Here is a 22,969-nt window from a genome sequence, read left to right as displayed (position 1 = left end):
GTAGGCTTGGAGCCCGAGAATGAATGATGTGCCCTAGTGAACCAGACCAAGACAATCTGGAGGGAGCTTCCTTCATTCATTCCTTCGTTCACTCGTTCTCCTCAGTGCTATTCACTGAACTCCTCTCGTGGCCGAGGGCCCAAGAAGGAGAATGAGCTGGGGCCCCCGCCCTCAGGAGGCTCAGGGTTGAGAGAGGCAAAGACACACTCACTACAGAGGAAGGAACGAATGTCTCACCAGAGCGGCCAGTCCTGCAGAAAGACAGCAACCTAAAACTTCCCTGGGAAGGGAAGTTTTAACACTGGTCTCTTCTAGTTCTTGAACGAAACAAAGTCTCTTTGGCCTCAGGAACTTTGAACTGGGCCCTGTTTCATTTAGAAACTAGTGTGGCTAGCTCCCGATCTATAGGCAAGGCCCAGTTCCAAACCTTCTCTCCGAGAAGGCTTCCCTGGTTTCTCTGAGCCTCCCTCCCCTCCCCCAGCCACTCTAACACTGGGCTCTTGAGTTTGTAAGACCACTTACTCCAATATGTAGTTCTCAATTGTTTTTGTCACTATTATCTACCCCCCACACACATACACTAGAACACAGCAGTAAGAGGGAAGGAAACCCGCTTAATATCACCGGCACCTGACATACTGCCTGCCCCATGGCCGGCTCCTCAGATTTTATAAATAAACGAATAAATTGGAAACAGTGCCAGAGGACCGTATGCTTCTCTCTTTCACAGCATCTGTCACTCTGCCGCTCTGGGGAGGTATCCTTCTGCTTTTCCTGCTGCTCTCTGGGCCCATATAGGTCGGCAGTTTATCCCTGGTGTGAACTCTCTCTACCACGTGGCCCACTTAATACTTGCCAATGGAACAAGCTAGATTTCACAGAATGAGATGTATGATGTCTAGAAGGAGAACAGAGTCCAGGTTTCTAGAACGACAGGTGCAGAGAAGCAGGTGTGTAAGAACTCCTGGCCATCCATCTCCCGGCTGTGGTGTGGCTGGGCTAACGTCTGGAGCAAGGACCAGGCAAGAAGTCAGTCCGATGATGCCGGGGCCACGTGTCCTGCTAAGGGGTCAGGGTCTGATTCTATTGCTGATGGAAAGCCATGGAAGAAGAGGGAGTTTAGGGACTGGGTCCGAAATTCATTCTTTCTCCGATAAGAAACTGAGAGACCTGTATTATTAGCTGTACAACCTCACACTAAGGGTCTACCTTGTCTGACTCTGTGTCCTCATACGTAAAATTAGGAATGATGAGAGTATTTCACAGTTTTTGTGATTATTCAATGACACAGTGTACACTCAATATACTAAAATATACTCCCAGTCCCTCAATAAATATTAATTGCAATTACTACTGTTGTAAGCGCCATAGTTCTTTTGCCTAAAAAGCTAATGAGGGAAACACCCACCTCAAGACTTCCATTTGGAAAGAAGGAAATAGTTTTAAGAATCCTGCACATTTATCAAGCATTTTTACATATCCACTCCATCTTGACAATAATGAGGTATTCATTGTAGACTTTAGTTTACAGAAGACAGTTATTCTAATAAAAAAGGGGCGGAACTAGATCTTTTCATTTCAACTACAGTGTCATGAATGGAAAATAAAATACACATGTTGAAAGACATTTCCACAGCAGAATAAAAACAAAGCAAACCTTAAGACCAACCTGAGCCAGGGTTTCCCTCTGACCAAGAAGGACAAAGTTCCCACAAGCTTTGCCAGGCTTCTCTTTCCAGTCAGATGCAAGGACAGCAACCACCAATCCTGTTGGGGCCTCAGGCAGAAGGGAGCCCATCCCAGGCTCCCCTCCACCCCTCTCAACACCGTGGAGAGTGTCTCAGCCTAGCAAAAAGCCTCTGCAGAGTAGTGCCATGCTCATTGCTAAGGGATGGCAGAGCCCAGAGTCTAGAAAGAAATGTTGGGAACTTCTTTTATCTTTAAAAGAAGCAACAACAACAACAAAAAAATCTGAGCAGGAGAGAATTGAGAATGCTGGGAATATGATTTACTGACCCCCTTTCTCATTTATAATCAGCTGCCAATGTCCTGCACACAGTGAGTCTTGCACTCAAACAGTTGCCGGTCTTTTGATCTTCAAGGATGAATTGTCAAACCTAAGAGAGGGCTAGGCAACTGTCCAAAAAAAGAGCAGCAAGATGGGAAAATTTTGAGAAACAGCTGCAAAGGAGTAAAAGGAAATGGGGTTCTCAGAAGCATCAACGGGTGGACAGGACAGCAGGAGGGATTAACATGGTTCCCTGGCCCACCTGTAGCATAGACACGCCTTCCTGTGCTCCCACCTCTTCCTGTCCCAGGCCAACCTGGAGGCTGACACAAATGCCACTCTCGCCTGTCAGTATCAAACAAACTCTCACAATACCCCTTATTTATGTATCTTGTTTAAAGAGTGATGACTAATAATTTCCATTTTGACAATAACAAGATTCTAGAATGTTCTAAGATAATCATTAGGCCACATCTTCTGTAGTCCCTAGGAAAATCTCAGCTCGTACAAAGGCCTTCTGCACGAGCCCCGATGCAGCCTCAGCTTAGACTGCACTCCAGTGGGAACTACCAGAAGCCTGCTGCACTGCGCCATACCTGCTCACACAGACGGGACTGCCTGGAGGGCACGGCTCTCCCACAGGTGGGCCATCTTGCCAGCTCCACTTAGCTTGGCCATCTTCTCATGCCCTAGTGAGCCCATCCTCCAAGGGGACCGCAGAGAGACACTGTGGCTTAGAGGCCTGGTCTTTGCCCTCTGAAGGGTTCTGGGCTCTGATCATTTATGCAGCACTGTCGGCACAGCCTGGCCACAGTTCCCACTTTCTTCACTTGCCCACAGCTCAATTATCGCCACGGTTTTTTGTCTTTTGTTTTTTCCAAACTGAAAGGACTGTAATGACTCGACAAAAAAAACTACTGGTGGTTCCAACAAGGAGAGACCTAACTCACCCTACACCAGAGGATCTGTCCCGATAGGAGATTACTCTTGGCAACTTCTTCTCCAAGAAAGGTCATCGATGCCTTGTCTACGCAAAAGGAGTAAGGATGAGGTCCAGCGAGGTATTTCAGCACATTCCAGCATTCCTGCACACTCCCTGGCCGGCTGCTCACTAAATACCAACTCAAGACCCATTCAGCAGCTCTTCTCATATTTATAGGGACAGTTCTGAAAGTTAAAGACACATTTCCCAGAGTCCCTTGCAGCAGGATTTTATATGTGACCTAGTTTCCAGCAAGCAGGCACACTTTGAGTCTTAGAGGTAGAAGTCAGCAACCAGGAAAAGGCCAAATTTGGGGAAATTGGGTATTTTGGCAAGAAGGGAGGCAAAAGTATCTGGTTTCAAGGGGACAGGTATGGTGTTCAATTCTTAGCATATGTGCTAAACTGTGGGTAATTTTAGCAGGAGGGTTTCTGCTCCATCAGTCACGTTTGGCATGATTAGACATTTCTCTTGGATCTGCTACCTTCTGCTGCAAAACTGTTGGATCCAACTCAAATCCTCTGGCCCTTCTGGAGATTCTGGGAGCTATAGAATACCCCTGTATAACCCCTTTCTGCTTAACTACTTAGAGTAGACCTTGCTGCAACTAAAAACCCAGACAAATACAGGATTTTCTTAATAATTTAATTAATACTCTCAATTTCTTGTCCTAAGAAGTTAAAATCTCCAGTGTCTAATGCAATTGCTCACCAATTTATCCCTGGTAGATTCTGGCCACAATGAAGCAAATTCCAGTTACAATCTTTCCATCAATGACCTCTCCAGATCAATCCCCAGGAAAGCTATATTCTAGTTATGCACCTTTCAATTCTTATGTCTACGTAAGAATATCAATATTCTCTCTTCTTCTGGGCATATAATACAGAAGAAGAGGACTAAAACCTCTTCTTGGATTAAGTGGGGATTCAACACAGGAGAATCTTTAGGTCAGAGTTTCCAACTTGATATCTAGTATTGCTGAAATTGTACCAAGGCTAAGAGTGTGGATTTGTGCAATATTGACAGAACAACAGGAAGAACCATTTCTATCCAATGGACTGGAGTGTCGTGAGTTTTAAGGCGATTTTTAAAGCAAGAGGGAGAGTTAGTCATGTCCTAGAATTCAGGTGCCAACTCTCCCCCAAGCAAGTCTTTTAAACTTTTGCCTTATTAGGAATCAAGTCACAATGATATTCTCCAGACTTTTCTTAATTTAATGCTGGGTAGTCACAGCCTAACCAACATCTTTATGTTCCCTTCTCAAATTTAAAGAGCATGTTTTCCACACCGAACGTCATGTCGTTTCCATATTAAGCCACTACCATTTTCCAAAACAAAAGAGGACAGAAATCAAACCAAAAAGGCGTATAAAACAAACAGATTAAAAAAAAGGGCAGACAAAAGACCAGAACCTGAAGATGTGTTTGATAAGGATGATAATGGAAGGAGAAAAGGTACTTTCTGGCTATGAGCTCAGGGACTGGGTTAAAGGGACTGGGTTAAAAAGGCAGAAAATGGCGCCGAACGAGAAGAAAACCCGGAACTGATTCTGCTCCTAACCAACAGGATGGGTTTAGAAGAATCACTGGTGTTCTCCGACCTCATCTGTTCCATCAGGGTTACATCAGATGACAGGCGAGTTCCCCAGAAGCTCTACTGTTTAATGGTTCTAGACATCGAAATTTATGTACCATAGCCCAAGTTTCATGGGCATATGAAGCCCGGAAGGCAGCGTGGTGCGGTGCAGAAGGCAGCGGGTCTTTGGTGTCAGTCCGACGTTGAATCTCCATCCCCACTTACAAGCTGTGAAGCGTTAGGCAAATCGCTTACCCTCTCTGGGCCTCTGCTTTCTCAAATATAAAGTAAGATAAGTACAATGTAGTGCAGAGTTGCTTTGAGGCTGAAATGAGGAGGAGTGCCTATCACAGTGTCTGACTCAAAATTAGTGGGTTCCCTACCTCCCTCCTTCCAGAATTAAAGTAGTAGGTAGCCCTGATGAGTTATTCTTTCCTGAAGAAAGGGGGAAAAATAATTTATAATTGTGTAACTGTACGAAAATATTACTTAAATGACTTCTTCACTGCAGCTTCCCTCCATCAGTCTATGATAAATTTAATGTGCGAAAACTTTTTTCTTTTAGTATTTATTTTTAAATACACATTCAGCACCTACTATGTGCTACTCCTTGTTCTAGAACAGCAAAAGGGATACAGTAGAGAACAGGACAGGCCAGGTCCCTACCCTCCTGAAACTTATAGTACAGTAGATGTCTTCCAGAACGGTTTTAGAAATAACGTTCGAGAGAGAACAGGCAGTAATTTCTCTGACATCAGTCATACCAACATTTTTCTAGATATGTCTTCTGAGGCAAGGGAAACAAAAGTGAAAATAAACTATTGGGACTTCATCAAGATAAAAAAGATTTTGCGCAGCAAGGGAATTAATGAAATTAAGACAACTTACCGAATGGCAGAAGGTGTCTGCAAATGACATATCCAGTGAAGGGTTAGTATCCAAAATATATCAAGAACTTATACAACTCAATGCCAAAAGCCCAAATAATCCATTAAAAAATGGTCAGAAGACATGAACAGACATTTCTCCAAAGAAGACATCCAGATGGTCAACAGACACATGAAAAGATGGGCAACATCACTCATCATCAGGGAAATGCAAATCAAAACCACAGCGAGATATCACCTCACATACCTGGCAGAATGGCTAAAATAAAAAACACCAGGAACAAGTATTGGTGAGGATGTAGGGGGGAAAAAGGAACCCTTGTGCACTGTTGGTGGAAATGCAAACTGGTGCGGCCACTCTGGAAAACAGAATGGAAGTTCCTCGAAAAGTTAAAAATAGAACTACCCTAGGATTCAGTAATCGCACTACCGGGTATTTACCCAAAAATACAAAAACACTAATTTGAAAGGATATATATACCCCTATGTTTACTGCAGCCTGATTTACAATAGCCAGATTAAGGAAGCAACCCGTGTCCATCGACTGATGAATGAAGAAGATGTGGTACAGATACACGACAGAATATTATTCAGCCATAAAAAGAAGGAAGTCTTGCCATTTGCAATGACGCGCGTGGATCGAGAGCACAATGCTAGAAAAAATGAGTCAGAGGAAGACAAACACCATATGATTTCACTCTGATGTGCAATTTAAGAAACAAAACAAACAAAAGGGAAAAGGAGGCAAACCGAGAGACAGACTCTTGACTACAGAAAACAAACTGGTGGTGACCGGAGGGAAGGGGAGGGGAGGGGGCAATGGGGGACACAGGTGTAGGGGCTTAAGAGCACACTTGTGATGAGCACTGAGGAATATACAGAATTGCTAAATTGCTATATTATACTCTGGAAACAAATAAAACACTGCATGTTAACTACACTGGAATGAAAATTTAAAAAAAGAAGAAATCATGCTCTAGAAAGTTCTTCCATTTGGGAGTCACCTTTGCACACAGTGTTGGGCTTTACCTAGTGCTGTGAAATACAGAACTCGCTCAAGCTAATCCCATTTGCAATCCATTATATACCTTAATTTTTGATATAGAAACAAATGACAGAATGTTTACCCACTTGAAATATTTTTACCACCATTTTTCAAGGTGAAAGCCTGAGCCAAACTTATAACCCTCATTACTTATTACCAGCTGAGAAAAATGTAAAAAGCTCAACTATCCACCAGTCCAGATCAAAAGAAATCCTCACTTCATGTCTTCACCAAATATCCTGAAAGGTCTTTCTGAATCATGTCCCCACTTTGTCCTCTTTATTCCAAACTTTTGAACATTTTCCATTTCCACCCAGCCCTACCCCCACCCAGTGCCTAATCCCTCTCTTTTTTTCCTCCCCATTCATTAGAGTGCAGTTTCTCTCACCCACAGAAGAGAACCAGACAGATCGTGGACATGTGTGTGCACACATGCATGGGCAAGCATGCATGTATGCACGTGTGTGGGGGGGGGGTCTCTACGAGCTTCATACTTGCACAGTAATTCTTGATTCTGGCTGATCCTGAAATCTTTTAAGGAACATCTTAATTTTCAAAGCTACTGAGGCTGAGATAGTTGGTCTGGGTTATGCCTGGGCACTGGGATTTTGAGAAGTTCCCATGGGAAATTCTAACGTGCAGCCCAGGTTGAGAACCACTGTGGTCGAGCATGGAGTCTTCTTCAGTTCCTTTTCTTTTCCACGCCCTATTTATGCTGAGTATTTTGGTTCTCTTACTGGCTTGAAAATAAATTAATTTGAAAACTGTCTATCTCTGAGTTCTTCCAGTTTTGGAAATGTCTCCCTGGATAGATATGGCCGCACATTTTCATTAGATCTGCGTCGTTGTCTCCCCACAAGTAATACTTATAAAGTTGGCACATACATTCCTACACTAATCCCGGCGCCACATCATGCCTTCCAAATACACACTGCAACCAGATTTCCATGATCTGGAAAGGGCAGCCCGAATCCTAGATGTGCCATCTGCAGGCCTAGCCTGCATTTGGCCACCCTGTAGTTGGGGGTAACCATGTCCATGGATAACTCCATCGGAGACCGAAGAGCTAGGTCTGTGAAATGAGTCCTTTCTCACGATCAGCAGCAAGCCAGCCAGTGTTCATTTTTCTGAGTTTCTCCTTATATTTAATCTGGCCACTAGGAATTTTCTGGTCCGTTTTAGAGCTCAAATATGAGCAAAAGCCAGGGAGCTATTTTAGAGTTCCCTGAGACCCACTGTATTCATTTGCAAGAGCTGCCATGCCCTGTACCACAGAGTGGGCGGCTTCAGCAACAGAAATGTATTTTCTCAGCGTTCTAGAGGCTAGAAGTCTTTGGTCAACTGTCAGCAGGGTTGATTTATTCTGAGGTGTGTCCCCTTGGCTTGTAGATGGCCATCTTCTCGCTGTGGCTTCACATGATCTTCCCTCTGCATGTATCTGGGTCCTAATCTTCTTTCTTTATATGCCAGCCAGATTGGACTGCGGCCCACTCATAGGACTTCATTTCACTTTAATGGCCTCTTTAAAAGCCTTATCTCCCAATACGGTCACATTCTGAGGTATTGAGGGCTAGAACATGAGCATGTGAGGGGGGGGGCGGGTACTCCATTCAGCCCGTAACACCCATGAAATAAGAGTGTAATACCTCCTTTGTCTTCCCTCAGCTGGGATCCTATTTCTACGAAACCATAGCCATGATACTTGTTTTTGGTCCCCTTTCTCTGGCATGAGAGCAGAGTGTAACTTTCTGGGAATGAATAGAAAGACAGGTCTACATAATTTGAAAATGCCATGCTGAATGTAGTTGGTAAAAAGCTAACTAAAAATATATATATATAAAGGCTGAAAGAAGGGAAAGAAATATAGGACCCATCAATTTCTGCAGTGGAGAAAGGAAAAATGTAATGTAGCTGACTTCGTGAAAACTATGTTTGTTGGATAATCTAGGAGAGACCTGAGTTTAGATGTTCTGCCTCATGACTTCATAAATTTGTTCATACTTGTCAGGATGCAGTCCCAGTTTAGGGCTCGGGACATACAGTCCCCATACAACAACTGTCCTCATTGGCCTGTTCTGCTAAATTGTTTATTTGTGCGAGGAGACTGTTCCCATCCCCGCCCCCACGCCCCATCTGTGCAGACGACTCTAACTTGAACTCATCAATTGCCTGCTGGAAAGCACTGGTGTGGTGCTCAACATACAGGGCTTGTTCAATCCCTTTCTTAAGGTAATTCACCTAAGATTTCCTTCTAGAAAATTCGAGTTTCCACATCTGAAGATCCTGCATGAGCCCATCAACGTACGCGCATGAAAACTGTGGTATAATGACAGGAACCTACCTTGAGGTTTGGGCTTAGTCAGCTTGCCACAGGGCTTGGAGATGGTGACTGTCTTCTGGCAGTCGGCGTTGTGGAGGGCTCGCTTCAGACTTCCAGTTCTGGTCTTCAAGGCGGTATTCAGGTCGCATTCTCCCCAGGCCTGGAACTGGTATTTGCACTCCGCTAAAGGCAGGGTAGGACCAGACAGAAATCTTTGAGCGCCTCTAGGAGTTCTATAAAGGTAGACGCACTTTTGTTTTTACCTTTTTGTAGTGAGATCATTGTAGAAATAACGTGGAGAGATCCCTCTATCCTTCACCCTATTTCCCCTCAATTGTCATTATCTCGCATAACCAGAGTTCCTGCGCACAACCAGGAAACGAACAGCGATCCATCCCACAGAAGTGATTCGGGTTCTGCCAACGTCACACACGCGCATTTGTGGTATGCGTGCGCGTGCGCGTTTAGTTCTGCGCGACGTCATCACGTCTGTAGATAATGAATGCAGACACCATCGGCGTGCAAAAAAGCTCCAATACAAGAGTCCTTTGGGTTAATTCTGTCATAGCCTTAACCTAGGCACCTTCCTCCCTTCCCATCTCCTCAAGCCCTGGCAATCACTCGTCTCTTCTCCAGCTCTATAATTTTTGTCATTTTAAGAATGTTATATAAATGGGGGCGCCTGGGTGGCACAGCGGTTAAGCGTCTGCCTTCGGCTCAGGGCGTGATCCCAGCATTATCGGATCAAGCCCCACATCAGGCTCCTCTGCTATGAGCCTGCTTCTTCCTCTCCCACTCCCCCTGCTTGTATTCCCTCTCTCGCTGGCTGTCTCTATCTCTGTTGAATAAATAAATAAAATCTTTAAAAAAAAATGTTATATAAATGGAATCATGCATACAGTATGTAACCTTTTGATATTGGCATTTTTTCACTCAGCATCACTTCCTGGAGGTCCATCCACTGGTGTGTTTCAACAATCAGTTCCTCTTTATTGCTGAGTAGTATTCCATGGTAGGTATGTATCATGGATCGCTTAACCATTCACCAGTTGAGAGATACCTGGGTGGTTTCCAGTTCTTGGCTGTTACAAGTAAAGCTGCTATCTACTATTCGTGTACAAATTTTTAGAGGAACGTCAGTTTTCATTTCTCTAGGATAAATGGCCAAGAGTGAAACCACTGTGTTGTATGCTAAACGGATGTTTATTCTTATTTAAAAAAAAAAACCTGCCATACTTCTTTTTAATGTGGCTGTACCACTTTACATTTCCACCAGCAAGGTATGAGTGATCTAGGTTTTCTACCCCCTCTCTAGCATTGGGTGGTGTTTGCCATTTAAGTCCTTCCGATAGTTACGCAGTGTACTGTGACATCTCACCGGTTTTCATTTCCATTTCCCTAATGGGGAAAAGATATTCAACACCGTTTCGGATCTTTATTTGCCACCTATATCTTGTCTATGGGAAAATGTTTGTCCATGTCTTTTACCCACTTTCTAATTGGATTCTTAGTTCTGAGAGTTGTCTATTCTAGGCATACGACACTTTTATTTGTAGGTGGGTCTTTCAGGTCCATATACAATTTAAGACTGAATGTATCTGAATTTCACCACACGCTTATAGAATTTAACCCCAAAGGTTAAAGAGAATGAAAAAGGTACAGTGTGTATATTTATTGTCTTTCTTCACTGGCCTACAGGTCAGAATACATTTCTGCCAAGAGTAAGAACATTTGGGGCATTGCGTACCACCATGGCCAAGACAGACAAAAAGTCTGGACTGTGGAAGAAACAGGTCATCTGGGTGTTCGATTGTGGGTTTCAAAGTTGGAAGTGTTGAAGGACTCCTTCCCAAATAGGCAGAGGAGGCCAGCAGGAGAATGACAATAGTTGGTGAGAGAAAAGTCTATGAAAAGTGACTATAAGCAGCCTCGCTGGATTTGATAAGTAAATCTATTAACCAGCGTAGATCGTGGGGAAAGATCAAAAGCAAGAGGGGGACTGAAAGTCACAGAAAGAGGTCTGGAGAAGGAGGAGAATACATAAGAGAAAGGGGAAGGAAGAAAAAAGGATTGAGAACTAGAAGGAGAGAGAGGAGAGAAGATAGATGAATGAACTCTCAGGAGAGATCAAGGCTATATTTTATGTCCCGATCTGTATGACGGTGGTTCTCGATCTGGGACTATTTTGACCCCAGGGATCATCTGACAATATCTGGAGACATTTTTAGTTGCCACAGTTGGTGGAGGTGGGGAGTGCTCCTGGAAACTAGTGGAGAGAAGCCAGAGATGCTGTGGAACAGCCTGCAATGCCCCTCTCCCCCAACAAAAACTACATGGCCCCAAATGGTAGTAGCACTGAAGCTGAGAAATGCAGGGAGTCAGGCAAGATATCTATTCCTTTGTGATCTGATAAAATCAACTTATTTAAAATAAATGGTAGTCAAGCTCAAAAAGATACTTGGTGGAAGAATGCAGGCATTCTGTCCGAGTGGAGGATTAACTCAGCAGGACGGCAGCGGTGGGGCTTACCTCCAAACTGCTTTTTCCAGTTGCAGGGGATCTTACATCTCTGGGTCTTCATGGTTTGCTTACACTCGGCTCCGGTCCGGGTGCCCTCCCGGGTGCCCAGGCCACAGTCCCCGCTGGTGGGCACGCACACGCTCCATTGCCATTCTCCACAGTCCGACTTCTTCACTTTTTTTTCTGGGAAGAAGAAAGGAACAACAGTCAACCCTCTGGAAAACTCGAATTCCTATAACAAAGTTCATTCCAGGGCACCGTAATTGCAGGATGGGTCTGTGCTTTTGACCGCCGTCTTCACCGTCCAGTGAACCATAGCCCCTTGATACATGTTAGCCAAGTGGTTGAGTGGGTGAATGATCAAGAGAAGGCGGAAGGAAAACTGAAGGAGACGGGACTCATATTCATTTAACTCTAGGTGCTAGGAACTGTGCAAGGGATCTAATGGCATCTCCTTTTAGAAGCAAACACTTCTGTTACAGATGTTCAAAAACAGTGAAACATGGAAAATAAGGCAACGTTCTATTAGAAGTAATGGTTGTCAGATTAGCATTTCATTGCAAGTTGATGTTCCTTTCTCTTAGAGGTGGAATAGCATAAGCTAAATGTGGTGGATCGCAGACATAAACAGACTCCCAGCTCCACAGCCTACAATTCACGACACTGGGAGTGACACAGAAAAGATGTTCTGTTGCTCTGAGCTCCAGTTTCCCCCTTTGTTAATATGAGATAAAACGAAGATTCCCTGCAGGACTCTTTTTAAGGAAGAGACTCAACATAAGTACAACACCTGCTCGCTCATCAGCGTTCTGTACGTAGCAGCTACTAATATGACCATTATGCTTATCACATCATCTCTACTTTAGGACTTACGGGGGGGATGCCACTTAGGTTCCTCTAAAGAAGGAACAAAGGAAAGGAGAGAGGGAGAGAGGGAGGGAGGAAGGACGGAAAGAAGAAAGGAGGGAGGGACACAGGGAGGGAGGACAAAAATCAGGCAGTTGGATTAGACGGACATTAATCCGTGAACAGTCTTGCCTTCAGAACCCTACAGCTTACCTGGCTTCTCTTTCTTCCCTGCTTCAGCAGTGCCCACAGCCGCCAAGATGAAAACGAACGCCAGGAAGGCAGCTGCAAGTTTTCGACGCTGCTGCACGTACTGTTGGGACTGCATTCTAGGAATAAACAGAGAAACAGAAGAAGGTGGTGTCAACCTAAGTCAGAAAGGAAGGCTGGTGGAACTCCTTCATGAAGGGCGCCATTTTCCATTTTGGGAATAGATTTTTGGAAGATTTCTGTCAGTGCTCTTGGGCAGAATTCTATCTTTTCTCTCCAACAGCCACTGAAGTTAAGTGCTCTTCTGCAATCAGTCAGGTATTCACTGACAAAAACACAATGAACAGTTCTCCATTGAAGAGCTTCACACACAACCACTTGCTAAGTATGACTCAAGAATTATGGAAGCAAAGGAATTTTCGTGGCATGCTTTTGAATGGACTCCTGTAGTTAATCTTGCTGATGGGGACACATGGTAGCGTCAGTAATTATGGTCATCTTTGTAACTCCTGACAACTCCCACAAACAACCTTGGCATCACAGTCCGCATGGAAATTTGAATGGACACTATTAATGAATTACCTGTGCCGGTATATGGTTTGCCTTTATCTTTAGATGTATCATACTGACCAACATCTCTGCCTTTGCTTCCTGTGGTCATGTTTACTTTATCATTACTGGTCCATTATTCACTGGTCCACCAAAGAGGGAGGCCCAAGATAGAAGTGGAGCTAACACACTTTGATTCGTATCAGACACATGTGTAAGCTCACATAAAATCTAAACATCTTCTCAATTTTAGGATAACAAAGAGATTACACTCACTCATAATTTGAAATTCTCCACATTTGATATGAATCAAAAATCGCAGAATAACATTAGAAAGACTCCCTCGGAACTTGAAGTCACTCATGACAGACAACTAATATCAACATGGTCACTCACGGTCATTAGCTCTGAGGTTTTTTTTTTTTTTTTCCAGAAGAGTGATTTTACATTCCCTTGAGCATGAACAATAAAACCTCACACACACACACACACACACACACACACACACAGGATTGAGATCATTCTGTTCCACAATTTGTTTCTCTTGTTCAAAATCATCTATGGAATGATATTCTTGTCAGTAAATTTGTCTCCCTTTCTAGGTCATGGAAATGCCATTTTTTTTTTCAATTGATGACTTTGGATTCCATGATATGAATAAAACATATTTCATTTACTAATTAAAAGGAATATTTTGGTCATTTGGTCCTTTCACTGACTCATAAATCCTAACTAGCTACCCACCATCTCCATCGCTTTCTAAAATCTAATAGTGGATGCTTTGTTCACCCTCCTAATGCTGAATTTTTGTAACTGTCCCTCACTAATGGTCGCACAGAAGCGTTCCTGTTGCTTCTGGACTTTGCGTGCACCCTTCACTGAGCATGAATGATGTGAGGAGCCAGTCTAGACTTCCTGGCTGGCAAGACTTCTTAGAGTCGACTACCCTGGTGCAGACGCTATGTAGGACCTATATACCGCCATATTGGACCATATATTTGAATATCATGTAAAATACGTACAAAGTGAATCAAAGTGGAGGTCTTCCGTTGTTTTCTCCAAAGGCTGTCTGAAATCTGCTCTCGCTGACTAACCACTTTAGAGGCACAGGGTTTTCATTTGAGTTTTCTTTTTTAAGGGTTTATGTATTTGAGAGCAAGAACGCCTGCACACAAGTGTGCAAGTTGGGGGAGGCAGAGCGAGAGAATCTTCAAGCAGACCCCCCCCCAGCACAGAGCCCAGTGTGGGGCTCAATCTCAGGACCCCTGAGACCATAAGCTGAGCCAAAACCAAGAGTGGGACACTTAACTGGCTGAGCCTTCCAGGAGCCCTCATCTGAGTTTTCTTAAAGGGTAAATTAACTTTTAAATTCAAAACTTCTAATGTATTTCTTTCTAACTTGGAATTTGCCTTTACATTTAACAATCACCTATAAATACCTAAAGCATTTACATTGTGATTTAGAAGTTCCCACCGAGAAAGCACAGCTCAGGAGTGAACTTTCTCATCACCCAATGGGCGGATCCTTGTAGATCCTTGTAATGTCCTTGGAACTCCCCCCCCCCCGAAGAACCAAGGCCACCCAGGCAGACAAGTTCTTAATAGAAAGGTGCTGTCATTGGCTAATTTTAACCTGGGCATTTCTAGTTTTACATGGCTACGTTCTTTTATATTTATTTTCAAGAAGCTTTCTCTTACTCAAGTTAAATTCACTTAACTTCAACAACAACAACAACAACAACAAACCCACCCAGACCAGAATTTCCTAAGGATAAACTTGTTTTGAGTCATGGAGTTATTCTACCCATAATGTGAGCTAGCAGGAAAGAAGGACAGAGAGGAACTGGATGAAAGTTGGAGAGTTAGAATGGAAATGCACCCTCTCTGCTTCTGATATTAATTCAGAACAATTCAGAGCCTGAAGAAGTAGGCGAACAGGGCGGATTCAGTTTTAGATGAACTAAGGAAAAATGCACCCAAGTCCATGGGCACCGGAAGTCATCCGTGTACAATGTGCCGTCAGCAATGGGGTTGAGTCGGAGACTATCTTTCTTCGTCTCACCTCCTTCTCCCCTTCCTCCTGCTTTGCTTGCCATTCTGCTTGAGCCTACATTTTGATAACTTAGATTTTTCTGCCTGGAGAACATGAATAACGTGTGTTTAAAAGAGTAAGGGGTTTTAGAAAAGGGAGGATTAAAATTATCCCCAAATTCCCGGGTTCCCAAACAATGCCCAATTAGCACGCTGATGCCTGCTCCGGTAGTAAATACTTGAGTAATTAGTACGTGTGTAGCCAACAGTTCCCCTGCTTGTGGTATTTGCATAGCTGATTGTTTATTTGTCCTTAGCATTAAGTGAAAGCAAAGTTCTCTCGGTAAATAGTCTAACCCTGTCCACTCTCCAGGGGCTCCCTAGAGGAACACAGGCAAGGACCCTGATCATGGCTAATTTTTTGCACTGAGGGAAATAAAACAGTGGAAGAAGAAGACTTGCTACATCAGCTGTTCTTTTGAATCATTTCCTTATTTTCACCTCCTCTTACTGCCATTTTTCAAGGCACTTGCCCTGACATACTGAATTTCATAGGGCTGAACGGTCAACTGGAAAACTGCCATAGATGGATGGTGGTGTCTGGAAATTCCTGTTGAGTTCATCTCACTAATAAGTCTAAAGCTCAGAGGTAAAAGGAAATTAAAGTTAAAGAAACCAACTCAAAGGAAAAGTGTTAGTTTATTAAATCCTCATCCCTTCGCTAGAGAAAAAGCTGATGAGAAGGAAAAAGAGAGCTCCCCTTCTTTCAGCATCTTAATAGGATCTAGAATTTTAAAAGGCGATCAGCTCTGGTGTAAACACAAGACAAGGATAATGGAATCGATTCGGACCCTTAGGGATCTGTTTGGAAGGACAAACATGGGACCTAGCGGCAGAAGCCTTGGCTCAAACTTCAGCTCCACCACCTAATTTGGGGGATGTCCCCAGGCAAATCACAACCACTGGAACTTCTGTTTTGACATCTGCAAAGTGGGAGTGATTATAACAACTACTGAAAGGCTTGCTGTGAAAATGAAGATGTAGACATAGAGCCAACCCAGAATATTCAGAAATGTATTATTAGCTGCTGAATAAAATTAATTTACCCTTACACTCTTACTACTTACTACAAGGAAATACTTCTTGTCAATTTTTTAAATTGACGTATACTGACATATAGCATTATATTAGTTTCAGGTGTGCAACATAATGATTAAGTATTTGTATTGCAAAATAATCCTTTTTTTACTGAAAAATAACCGGCATCACACTTTGAACTATCTAACATTATTCAAAAGCAAAAGACAAAAAAAATGAAACAGAAAAAGAGAGAGAGATACGATTTGATTGTCAACTAAAGACTTGTTCAGCATTATCGAGGCACGAATTCATTCTGCCTTTTGACTTCTCAGGTTAAAATAAACTCATGGACCTTTATCCCCAGTATTTTTTTTTTTTTTTAAGTTCATGGAAGTCAAGAGGTTCCATGTGGAGAGTTAGGGAACATGTCAATGCCATTTAACTTGTATGCAATGGGGGGGGGACAAAACTCATGTTGCAAATGTACTTCATGCTGTCTGGGTGGAGAAACCTTTCCAGTCCCCTCTTTTTAAATACCTAGCCCAGGGCCCCAGCCCATAGTAGCTGCTCCGTAAACTTTTTGCTAGTGAAAAACATCACCAAAACATGGCATCCAACAGAGGCGTTAGTACGCATGCTCAACAACTTCTCCATCCTTTGCCTAAGCCAAGGGATGTGAAATCTACTGAAGAGGCTGGGCTGGAGACAAGAGCCAGAAGCTAAAGCAGTGTCTACATACAGACATAATCGGTCATCAGGGAATGATGTGAAATGCTTCTGCACCAGGTATTACACATCACTAGACCTTTCTAGACTTCTTGTGACCTATTTGCCCAAACTCCTGGGGAAGAGTTCTTTACCTTTTTATTGTAAAATAAAACACAAGGTACAGAAAACCACACAAAGCAAATATATAACTTAGTGAATTATAAGATAAATTAATTTTCCACTCACATCCAAAGGCCTTACCATGTTCCCCATCCCCATGATAGCCCTGTGCCTCCAACAGTAATAGGCAGTAATTACTTCTTCGCATTTCCTGAGGCTTTCATCCGAGTGAGCTTTCTTAGACACGTCTAATTTTAAAAACCGATGTCTTTTAAATTGCTTTTATTACGTAGGATTGTCCTCCAGCCCCCCTTTATTCTTTTCTTGCTTTTCACTTTTTACAAGAACCAGGCCATTTAATCAGCAGGATCCCACATTCTGGATTTTGATGATTGCAAATTCACGATGAATTTCAACATTCCTTTGTTCAGCTGCAAAGTGGCAGCTGGATGCAGAGGCTTAATGGGACTCAGGGGTGACCCCTTCGGCGAGATTGTAAGTGGCACCGTGATGTTTCACCAGGAGTGGCATAGCATTCGTGTTTGGCTCTTCTGTGATGGTAACAGCAATGGGTACTACTCAGTGATTACTGCTGGGCTAGTATGGACTGAATATTGTATCCCCCCAAAACTCGAATGTTGAAGGCCTACCCCTCCTCGTGCACATGGTACAGGAGGTGGGGCCTTTGGCAGAGAATTAGGATCCAATGAAATCATGAGCATAGAGCCCTCACGAATGGGATCTGTGCCCTTGTAAGAGTCTTAGGAGAGTTTTCTTTCTGTCTCTGCTCTCTGCCATGGGAGGACACAGTGAAAAGCTGGCAGTCTGTGAGCCGGAACCCAATGATCCTGGCACCCTGATCTTGGACATGCAGCCTCTAGAGCTGCGAGAAATAATAATAACAATAATAAAAATCTATCCTGAGTCTTGCTTTAAACATTGTCCTTAGGTTGTCGTTTCGTTATCAAACTGCCCCATCTGTATTTATGTGAGGATTCAGGAAGATTCCAAAAATATCCTGATACCTCCTTCGTCCCCACATTAGCACATTATTTCATGGAACATTTTTGGGACACCTACCTTATGCCAGCCCCCAAGCTATATTCTCCGGATACAACAATGACCAGTGAGAAGTTTTTGCTTGTTCTCATGACGCTTGCATCCCAATAAAGTTTACACCATCAAATAGCTACTTATGGCTTGCTATATTCTGATAAGAACTACAGAATGTCAGGAAGTATAAGGGAAGGACAACTATTTTGCATTTCTCTTTCTTGAGGGTAAACCAAAGACGGGGATTCAGTGAAGGCCAAAGATTTAATTTCCTTTAAGTTCCCTATAAAGCAAACAAAACCACTGGTAGTCGGAAATTCTGTTATGGAGCATTAACTACTAAGCATGTTCTAGATGTGACTGCAGTCATCGACTGAAATGTCTGTGTTCTCTTATTCATCGGAAGTGACTTTAGTTTGAGGGAGATCGGTCAGCTCGTATTAGGAAGATATTCATTTAGTTAACAAGCACTTATTGTCCTATATGCAAGTACTTTAAGTACTTTATAAATATTGGCTTATGTTAATATTAACTAATACTCGAAATATCACAAATGGTGTATCCATTTACTCAATTATTCAAAAACTCTGTGTAGATAAGAGTTGCATCCTTTGTAGCATAAATTGGTCTACGCAGTGGTGACAAGGAGTTGAACAACATGGACCAGAGTACTGACCCCGTGGTGCTTATACTTAGTGGGCAAAGTCAGAAGATAACACATAAACAAATAGGCAGGTAAATAAACTCATGAGTAAGATAATTTCTGACTGTGGTAAATTTTACGAACAAAATAAAAGGGGGATGTGATAAACAGTGAGTCTAAGAGGACTAGTTAGGTAGGGTGGTTATGGATGGTTTCATCCATGTGACTGAGAAAGATCTAGAAGACTATGGTATCTCTTACTGGTAACTATTTTGCATCAAGGTCCCTAATTATCACTTTCACAACTCACTATTGTCTTCTGAGATGGAACAGTCATAAGAGCTTTTATAATTCTTCTGGAATTCAATAATTAGCCATCCAATCCTCCTGACTGGTCTTGCTCTCTCCACTCTGCGACAATCTCTGGATCCACGTAACGTTTGACCAACACCCGACCATGTCTCACTCCTATTGACTTACTAGTAAGCAGCCCAACCTGAAATCTTACCAGCATATAATCTGTATGAATATCTATTCTCATATTTCAAAAAATAAAATCAACCAAATCATCATTTTAAGAAATGTTTATCTTTCCCAAGAAAAATAATGACCACCGTTTATTTAATTTAAATATGATATCCCAGCATGTTCTTTTCTCCTGTTTTCTGACTTGGTAATATAGTAGGAAATCCACTTTGACTAAAACCATGTAGCCTTCTCACCCGTGACCCTTATTAATCTTTACAGGGATATGTAGGTTTCTTGAAAATGGCTTTCTGCTTCAAATTCAACTCAAAATACAAAAGAACATTCAGGGATGAGAAAGGGAAAAAATCAATCAACTGAAGCAAGTATTCAATGGAAACTCATTTGGTTACCCTTCATAATACGACAGTGATGTGAAGGTATGTTTATTCAACTATTTTTTGGAGCCTCGTGAGTTCAAAAGGGACTCGAGTTAGTTGTATTATTCCTTCACTGCTTTCATTTGTTATAATCAAAAGTCACTGGAGATTGGACTTTTAGAATTTTAGAATGTTCTAGTTTCCTCTTAACCCTTTTTGTATCTGTCTGCTGCATCCTGATACAGAGGAATAAGTAAAGGTTTTGTAGTAGGTCGGTCCTCAGTTAGAATCCCAGCTCTGGCTAGGTAATGACGCACTACATTTCATTTCTCTGGAACTTACTTTCCTTAGCTGTAGACACGGCTATAAAGCCTGTCCCACCATGTTTCGAGATGAGAGAATACGCGTGAAAAGTTAGTGCCACGATACCTGGACAGGGCAGACCCACAGGGCCTTCTGTCAGTAGGCCTTCTTAACTTCCGTTACGGCCCCCTACCCCTTCATCCTTAACGGTACTAAGACAACAAATGGGCATTTTGGGTGGGATTTTCCTAGAATAGAAGGTAAACTACTGAACTTTCACTGGGCAAAAATGGCACTCCAAGTCTCCTCCTCACAGATGACTGTGCTGTCTTGTAATTTACCTTCCGGCACGAAGTGGCCTTTCTCGCTTCCTTCTGATCTGTACTCCTGTGGAGTCAAGGTGGAGACAGAATATCTAGAACATCTCCAAATCTTTCTTTCTCACAGGAATTCCTTCACCTGTGCTCTCCCTCCTGCACCCCATCCATGTGTCTTTGGCCAGAAAGAAGTACTTTTAACTGTCTAAACTCAAAAGCACTGTTTCAGTCAACTATCTTTTGCTCCTGCTATCCCATACAACTAGAAGTTCTTTCCCACGTCGCTCTACCTGGCAAACTCTTATCACCTCCCAAGGTTTGCCATAAGGGATTTCATCTTCAATGAAGCCTTTGTTGAGGCAACATTGTCCTGTTTATCTTGGGAGCTCACTGTGTCGTGTCCATTCCATGGACTCTGCTCACTGGCAAACCCCGAATGTACAAGTGGCATATTTTTGACTCTATAAACCGAAGCGTATAAAACTGAAAAATACCACGAGCCCACTACACCGTTAGATTTCGTAACCGTCACTTTGTAAGACCCCTTTGACTTGTCTTCTTTTGTTACCATTACTAGCAATCGACTCTCTTCCAGTTATTCCTTTCTTAAAAAACAAAAAGATACATAATTGTAATGCACAAAGCAAGTAGAGACTAAAAAACTGTCGCTGCCGAGCAGTCAACAGAAGTTCCTGCGGTTCCTGCCCGCGAGCCGACTCGCTCCCACACACCAGCCCGGAAGTGAATGTTCATCTTCGGGAAACTGCCAACAATACAAGCCATGAACCTTTGGAGGTCCTATTAGAATGACCGACATTTAGAATACCCTCTAATGCTGAAGTTCTATCAAAAGCCTTAATCAGGGGCGCCTGGGTGGCTCAGTCCGTTTAAGCGTCAGGTTCTTGATCTCAGCTCAGGTCTTGATCTCAGGGTTGTGAGTTCAAGCCCAGCGCTGGGCTCCATGCTGGGCGTGGAGTTACTTAAAAAAATAAATAAAGCCTTAACATCTAGTGTAACTTTCAGTGTGTGCATGTGTGATTGTGGCTATATTTGTGTACTCGTATATATAATTGTGTGTGCACACAAGCTGTATGCGTTTTCCTTCAGTAATCCATAAGCCTTTTAGGGGACAGGACATTATCTTTTCCTTATGTTCATTTATAAAGTTTAGAACAGCGTTTGACACAGAGATGTCACGGATACATTTGTTAAATGAATGAATAGAATAACATAAATAAGAGAAAAATGAGAGAAAAAATAGCCTGGCGTCCAATAGGATAAGTCACTCTACTATCTAAAATGGCACCGGGGCGCCTGGGTGGCTCAGTCGTTGGGCGTCCGCCTTCGGCTCAGGGTGTGATCCTGGCGATCTGGGATCGAGCCCCACATCAGGCTTCTCCACCAGGAACCTGCTTCTCCCTCACCCACTCCCCCTGCTTGTGTTCCCTCTCTCGCTGGCCGTCTTTCTCTGTCAAATAAATAAATAAAATCTTTAAAAAATAAATAAATAAAATAAAACGGCACCAATGTCACACACGTCTGTTCCCTCCCCTGGCTTTGCATTTTCCTTGGCACAATTCCGTGTTGGATGTAGTATATCTTTATCTGTGTTTGCTCATAAGCTTCTCTCCCAAGACAGCGGAGCTCTGGAGAAGAGCGGTCGGGGCCGGCCGCTGAGATCATGCTAAGACTGGGGTGGGGAAGCACATGGAAACGTACGGACATCCCAGGGGATGTGCTGAGCCCGGGGGGGCTATGCAGGTGCAATAGGAACGAAAATACATCTCAGTTCGTGTGTTCCTTACGCTCCAGACCCTCGATTTTGGAGTGGTTTATTATTTTTTAAGTCCGCGTTCTCCACCTTGCTTGCGAAATGCAGGGTATTCACAGAGGCGGCTGCCTTCTCGGGTTAGGAAGACAAAAGGTCAAAGACACCACTGTAATTTTATCTGTCCTCATTACACCTTTACTTAATAATGGCGATTTCTTCTGTTTCCTACGTTTGAGAGAGATTTGTTTCTATGGGGAATTTAGTGTGGTATTTTTAAGATTTTATTTATTCATTTGAGAGAGAGAGAGAGTGCATGCAGTGAGTGGGGGGAGGGGAGACGCAGGCTCCCCACTGAGCAGGGAGCCCAACATGGGGCCGATCCCAGGACCCTGGGATCAGGACCTGAGCTGTAGGCAGATGCTTAAGCGACTGAGCCACCCAGGCATCCCTGGGAATTTCGTGTTTTCATTTTATTTTTCCTTACTTACAGGTTCCCTTTATTTTCAGTGACTCTTCAAGTCTAAAATCATCCTATTGATTTATTCTCGAATGGTTTGATCATTGCCTCAGATTCCTGAAGTCTCACATAAATAGGCATTATGTTTATAATGAAGTCTGTCCCTAAATCATCCCTTCATGTTGGCCCTGTTAAGCTGTCTTATTTAAATACTAGGCCTTGAAAAGAATGTGTTCCAAGCACAGGCGTGCATAACCTCGGGGGTACCGTGCTCGCGGCACAGAGGTAAATTCCACAGTGCTCCACTTTTGGTTTTAACTAAGTGCATATCAATTAGACTGATAAAGTAGGGCATCCGTTGAATTTTGCATAACTCAATGCCTCAAACACAGGGAACTTTCAGGCCCAAATATTTTTATGGCATGGTGGCAACCTGCTGGGGAAGTGTGACACTTTAGGACATTTTTGTTAGACATCTATTTGCCAATTTTTAGAGCGCCTGCTAAGGGCCGGGTCTATGCTGGGCATGGGAATATGAGAAATGAACATGATACATCCCCTCCCCGAAAGTTCTAACTGGGAGAAAAGAGAGATCCCCACGTATGATGATTCACTGTGGTACATATTATGGAAAAATCACACACACAGTGCTCTCCGAGGGTACAGGACCAAGTGATAACTTCGCTAAGCAAGTTTGAA

General features: G+C 43.1%; 1 protein-coding gene across 2 annotated transcripts in view; it reads right to left on the bottom strand.

The window, feature by feature from the left end:
* The window catches only part of PTN (pleiotrophin), a 99,101-nt gene that overhangs the window by 11,264 nt on the left and 64,868 nt on the right, over positions 1 to 22,969 (bottom strand). For both annotated transcript variants that reach the window (XM_040643962.1, XM_040643961.1), the window contains exons 2-4: positions 12,397 to 12,512; positions 11,347 to 11,520; positions 8,839 to 9,000 (exon numbers count right to left, since the gene is read on the bottom strand). In XM_040643962.1, coding sequence (XP_040499896.1) covers positions 8,839 to 9,000; positions 11,347 to 11,520; positions 12,397 to 12,511 — 451 coding nt within the window. In that variant the 5' untranslated portion in view covers position 12,512. The remainder of the gene's footprint in view (positions 1 to 8,838; positions 9,001 to 11,346; positions 11,521 to 12,396; positions 12,513 to 22,969) is intronic.

Source organism: Ursus maritimus, unplaced genomic scaffold (genome assembly GCF_017311325.1).
Source record: "Ursus maritimus isolate PB19 unplaced genomic scaffold, ASM1731132v1 scaffold_3, whole genome shotgun sequence".
NCBI classification, from domain to species: Eukaryota; Metazoa; Chordata; class Mammalia; order Carnivora; family Ursidae; genus Ursus; species Ursus maritimus.
This window is presented reverse-complemented; position numbering and strand designations above follow the sequence as displayed.